Source organism: Gracilinanus agilis, chromosome 3 (genome assembly GCF_016433145.1).
Source record: "Gracilinanus agilis isolate LMUSP501 chromosome 3, AgileGrace, whole genome shotgun sequence".
Classification (NCBI taxonomy): Eukaryota; Metazoa; Chordata; class Mammalia; order Didelphimorphia; family Didelphidae; genus Gracilinanus; species Gracilinanus agilis.
Window position 1 is genome coordinate 91,709,581 of NC_058132.1, and position 6,000 is coordinate 91,715,580.

At 43.7% G+C, this 6,000-nt stretch overlaps 1 protein-coding gene across 5 annotated transcripts in view; it reads left to right on the plus strand.

Moving 5' to 3' along the window:
• NUP98 (nucleoporin 98 and 96 precursor) overlaps window positions 1-5,463 on the plus strand; it is an 82,759-nt gene extending 77,296 nt beyond the window's left edge. For all 5 annotated transcript variants that reach the window (XM_044668091.1, XM_044668092.1, XM_044668095.1 and 2 more), the window contains 4 exons: window positions 1,977-2,218; window positions 2,631-2,785; window positions 3,758-3,869; window positions 3,982-5,463. In XM_044668091.1, the coding sequence (XP_044524026.1) occupies window positions 1,977-2,218; window positions 2,631-2,785; window positions 3,758-3,869; window positions 3,982-4,199 (727 nt within the window). In that variant the 3' untranslated portion in view covers window positions 4,200-5,463. The remainder of the gene's footprint in view (window positions 1-1,976; window positions 2,219-2,630; window positions 2,786-3,757; window positions 3,870-3,981) is intronic.
• Window positions 5,464-6,000: the final 537 nt, after the last annotated feature.

Consider the following 6,000-nt stretch of genomic DNA (forward strand, 5'->3'; position numbering starts at 1 on the left):
TCGAGCATTCTGCATGCAAACAGGTCTTTTGTTCAAAATTGTGGGCACTCTTTAGAAGAGAACAACATGTAGGTTGCTGCCATCAGGAATTTTATAGTGTAGTTACACAGTTGGTAGCATTCCTGGGATTTACTTTGCCGCAGAATGTAGTATATTGCTTCTAACCAAAGACTTCCTTAGGTGTCTTGTTGTGAGTTACATCATGAATCCTTTAAGGTGATATCAGTGGAATACAAGTTTTAGAAGGTCTAGCCTAGTGGTTAGGTTTGTGAGCTTGTGCTCATGAGGATCACTTTAGCAAAGTTAAATGATAATTTAAAAAAAATTTTTTAAAGAGCATTTATTTGCCAGGCTCTGAGCAGAAATTGGGGATTCAAGGACAAAAATAAAATTGCCCCTACCCTTAAAGAATTTGTATTCTATTGAAAGTGTGGGCTGAATTACAACAGGTATATACTTCGAAAAGTGAACAAAACATATATAAAATAATTTCCGTGGGTGGAGATGGGTAAGGAGGAAGATATTAGCAATTGGGAATAACAGAATAGGCTTCCAGAGAGAAAATGATCTTTGAAGTAAGCTCTGATTTTCTAAGGCGGAGGTGAGGAGGAAATTTATTCGATGCATGAGGGAGAATAGATTGGAGAAGGGACAGCTTTATGGTAGAGAAACCAATTAGGAGGCTGTTGCCATATTACAGGGAACAGACGATGAGTGCTTGAATAGTATGGCAGCTGTGTGAATGAAGAGAATTTGATGTATGTAATGGTGTGAAGGTAGAACTGATAAGACTTGATAATTGATTAGATATTGGGGAGAATGAGAAGTGGGAAATGGCCAAGATTGTAAACAAGGGTGACTGAGAAGATGACTTGCAGAAAAGGCATAGGGAGCTAATTCTATTTGGATATGTTGTTTTGAGATACCTGTAGAATCTCAAGAGGCCTGGAATTTAGGAGAAAGATATAGGCTGGGTGTATAGATCTGAGACGATTCTCTGTATAGCTTATAGTTATTACAACCATAAGATAGCCTAGGGACAGAAAAGAAGTCCCAGAACAACCATGGAAAAGGATTGGGACATACTTATCCAGTAAAACACTGAGAAAGAAGGAAAAGCAGCAGCCACATATGAGAACCACCACTAGTTATAGGAGGAGCTACAAAGGCTAAGTTTTCACTCTTGTAGAGTTTATAGTCTTATGAGACTACGACACAAACAAATCACTTAATAGCCTACATTGTGTGGAAAATGTATGAAAGGCCTATAGACAAAAGTGCATTTCAAGGAAGTCTTCGTGGAAGCATTTGAGAAACATAATTACATTGGTCTTTGGGTAATGAATTTTCTCAGTCACATTAGCACATAGACAGTTTCTTAAGGGATTGAAATCTGCATCAGGAGAAAGAGTCTATCAACAGAATCATAGTTCTTCCTTGAAATAATTTTGTGAAGAATAATAGACTTGGAATTGGATGTACTGGGAACATGTTTGAGTTATACCATTTAACCACTTAATAGCTCTATGACCTGAGGTGAATGATAGGCTCTGTGAGTCTGTTCCCTCATCTATAAAATGGGGATGAGACTTAAGTTACTTAACTCACAGGGATTGTGAAGAAAATACTTTCTAAGTTGTAAAGCACCATAGAATGTAAGCTACTACAGTTTACTATTTTCCAGGCTCAGGTTCCTTATTTCTTCCTTCTTGTTCCCCTGATTATTTTGTTTCATTATCAGATATGTTCTGTTCTCAGACCCATTAGAGACTCCTTTGTCAAGGAAAAGGAGCAATGAATGCTCAAGGTTTTATCTTAGAAAAGATATCATGTTCCCCTAATCCCTAGCCTTTTTAACTCCTAAGAGGTGGTAATGAAAAATTGACTTCAAGGAAGCAATGTTAAAAACTCAGGTTAGAGCACATAGAGATCATTAGGCATACCCTTTTCATCTTTGTATCTTTCTCCTTTGCCAGTATGCGTGAGAAGGCAGTACGGGAGCTACTCACCCGGCACTGCAGGCTGTCAGAGACTCCTGAATCCTGGGCCAAGGAGTCCTTCCTGACCCAAAAGCTGTGTGTACCTGCTGAGTGGATCCATGAGGCCAAGGCTGTGCGTGCTCACATGGAAGCTGACCAGCACCTGGAGGCCCTCTACCTATTCAAAGCTGGACACTGGAACCACTGCCACAAACTGGTCATCAGACATTTGGCCTCTGGTGAGCTGGAGTTTCTTGGCCTTACTTCAGACTTCAAGCTAGGGGAGAGTTGACAGAGACCAGAAGATAGGCTTCTTTCTTGGGTTGCCCATTTTAAAAGTGAGCTGGTTCTGTGTGAATGGAAGATTAATTTTGGGAGAGGGGTGGGAAATAAGCAGTGGTAAGGTTAACTCAGTTCCCCAGTAATAGTTTTAATCTGAAGTAACACTGTCTAGTACAGCTTGGTATATTTGGTAATTAACATGGCTAACCTAAGACCTTTTTTTCTCTCTCATAACCTACATGAAATCACTGCTCCTCATAGGCCATTTGTAGACCTTTTTTTTATTCCTTCCCTGGGTATTCCCCTTTGAGTCTTTCCTTCATAACTTGAGCATGTAACTTTGGCATATTCTGTTCTTGTCTTTTTCAGATGCCATTATTAATGAGAACTACAACTACCTGAAGGGGTTCTTGGAAGACTTATCCCCACCAGAGCGCAGCAGCCTAATTCAGGATTGGGACACAGCTGGTCTAGTTTATCTGGATTATATCCGGGTCATTGAAATGCTCAGCCGAATTCAGCAGGTAGCTAACTGAGGCAGAAAGTTTCACAAAAGCTTGATTAGCTACCAGTCTGTAACTAACATGACAGAGAACTTTCTCCATTTAGGTCATTATAGTCTAGTTGGGATGAGACAAAGTGAATCAGTAAATATATCAGTAGAAGTTCTTATCAGGTTTTTTTTTTTAAGTTTACATTTGCTTACATATATAAGTAAGAGGTTATGATTAACTAAAGGGATAATAGCAGAAGGGGCAGATAGGTTTTAGTCCTGTATGTCCATCTCTTCCTCATCCACCTGTTATCAAGGAAACTTCCTGGAGGAGGTCCTGTTTTGAGTCATGAGAGCAGTAGCAATTTTATGGGTATGAAGTGGAAAGACCTGCAGAGTGGCACAGAGAAAGGGGGAAAAGGGCAGGTTCAAAGATCTGAGTTCACTTAAAATTGGCATCAACTCTTGTGAGATATTGAGGCCTATATGGTGTTTGCTTTGGTGCTTGATGCAAACAGTTGGTTTCAGCTCTGAGGTATTTTTTAGGTTGAGAAAGACCAGATTAAAAGTATTTTTGATGTGGGGACATAATCTAAGTATAGAATGACCTGTGAGGAGATAACAATTTGGAAGCAGAGCAAGAAGCAGTTTGTGGGACAAGAAATATGGCCCTTGCTTCTGTTCCCCCCACATCCTGGGTGCTCTCTTCACAGACTCCAGCTCCCCCTCTTGACTGTGTGTTGAACTTTGACCAAATAAGTGCCATGATTTCTTCTATCTCTAGTCCATCATTCTTTTCATAAAGTTTTTATCAGGATCATTTGATCTCTCTCAATCCAGAGAACAGAAGCTCAGAAAGATGACATGTCTTGGTCAGGGGTAGAATCCAGTCTAGAACCCAGATCTCCTGGTGCTAGGGGATAGCTGCATGGCCCAAACTAGCCCAGGATGGGGGACAGCTGGGGCTATGACCTTCCTGAGACTGACCTTCTCTTCTTGTCAGCTTGATTGTCCAGGATATGAACTAGAGAGATTGCATACCAAAGTGACTTCGCTTTGTAATCGGATAGAGCAGATTCACTGCTCCAATGCCAAGGATCGACTAGCCCAGTCAGGTAAGCCTCTTTTTTCAGTCAGGTTCTCCATGTTCTCAGGGCCAAGCTCTTACCTCTGAATTGTGCATCAGGGACAGCTGGGCACATTAATAATTTGTCTTCTATCTTTCAGACATGGCTAAGCGTGTCGCCAACATCCTTCGGGTTGTTTTGAGTCTCCAGCAGGCCCCAGAGGCAGCCCCAGACTCCCCTGCGGACCTGCAGCGTGTCCCTCTGCGCTTGCTGGCTCCCCACATCGGCCGGCTCCCCATGCCTGAGGACTACGCCTTAGAAGAGCTGCGTAGTCTCACACAGTCCTACCTCCGAGAACTGACCGTGGGGAGCCAGTGAGCCCTGGGCCTCTGCTCCTCCCCACCCCATCCGCTTCTCGCACAAATGCTGGTGCGGGTTCTGTTTGGATAATTCATTCATTTGCCATTCTCCTAGTCGGGGCAGGGGAGCGGTGGTGCCGCCCTATTCCCTGTATTCCCCCGCTGTGCACGGCGCTGGGCAGTGTCCTCCAGGACCTGCCACGGTCATTTTCAGAGGGTGGGGAAGCACAATGGGGTTTCTGGAGCCCCAGGTAGGAGTTCAAGCCTCCCGTGAGGTCAGCCATTATTGTTGTGTTGTGTTGGGTATTTAATGGTCAATAAAGCACCTTGGGCAGATTCCCCTCAACAAGCAGGGGTTTTCTCCATCCTCCAATTATCTTCCATTCCCATTTGCTGCAGGTCTGTGTCCTCTTTGGGGATCGGGAATCCTTGCTCCCTGAAGAATCGTCCACCCCCAAACACCCTGCCCCACTGAACTACCCAAGCTTGGAAAGTGTCTCTGGGTTGTTTCTTTTTAAACACTGAGATTTTCTAGCTCATGGGTTAGAATAGGTTGGATTGAGTGAAGGAATTTAATACAAGTTCTTTAACCTCAACACAGTATAGGACCCAAGTCCTCCAGTCAACCTTTGGTCAAGGGCTCTTCTGTCATCTTGGCACCAGTCTGGGAATGGAGTCCCACCCCTGCTGCCTTGGGGTTCACAATCCTTGTTGACAACTATGGTGTAGTTATGTCTTAACCCACTCCTCCCATCTGCCTCCGCTTCCAGCAAGCCCCTGTAAACCAGCTGGCCACTAGTGTTTTCTTACACATTTCAGCAGCTTGTCAGGTGGCCTTCACCCCACTCATCCTCCCCACTTGCTGAATGTATCAATGTGTAACACGTCTGCTGGACTTCTTCTTGCCAAAGCAGGGAGTCAGGAGAAGGTGGGGGAGCCTGGAGACCAGAGACTTGCCCACTGCCCTCCCACACACACATCCCTCCCCCCTCAACCAACTTGTGGCTGCCTCCCCCATCTCCATATAGACAGGCCCCTCCATCTAGTAGCATCTGAAGTCAAACTGTTTCTGGGATGAGGACTGTATGTGCTGAGCCCTAGGGAGGAGAGGAGGCCTCTGTCACACAGCTGCTGGCCCGTGGGACATCCCAAGTAACAGACTGGGGTATCTGGTGTCAGGTACTGCTGCAAATAGCAGCTTTACCCAGGGTCTTTATGCATGAGGATTATGTAAAGGTTTTTATTAAAACATATATATATATAAATAAATGATCTAGATTATTTTCCTGTCTGTTTTTCTGAAGCTACTTTCTTAAAAAAATAAATAAAATGTTTATCACATTCCTGGAGCTGGTTTTGCGTTTGCATTTTTGAATGACTTTAAACCAGGCCAGAGTTTAATGTTGACTCCGAAGAAGAGAAAACTTGGGAGAGATTTTGTTGACTACCCTGGGATATTCAAAGGACTATCCCAGGGGTCAGCAACCTTTTTGGCTGTGAGATCCACAAACGCCACATTATTTAAAATGTAATTGCGTGAGAGCCGTACAGTGCTCACAGTGCCGCTCCTGTAACAGAGCCTGAAAAAAATGGACTTTATGGCTCCTGCAGAAAGAGCCATATCTGGTCCTCAAAAAAGCCAGATATGGCTCAAGAGCCATATGTTGCTGACCCCTGAGCTAGCATGTAAAAGAGAGATTTAAATTGTTTTACTTGTCCCCAGAGCACATCAGTAGAACCAGTAGCAAGATGTTTCTGTCTTAGATGCCAGGTTCCAGGGCTTATATCATTGTATATCATTGTAGCAGACATTTGCAAAA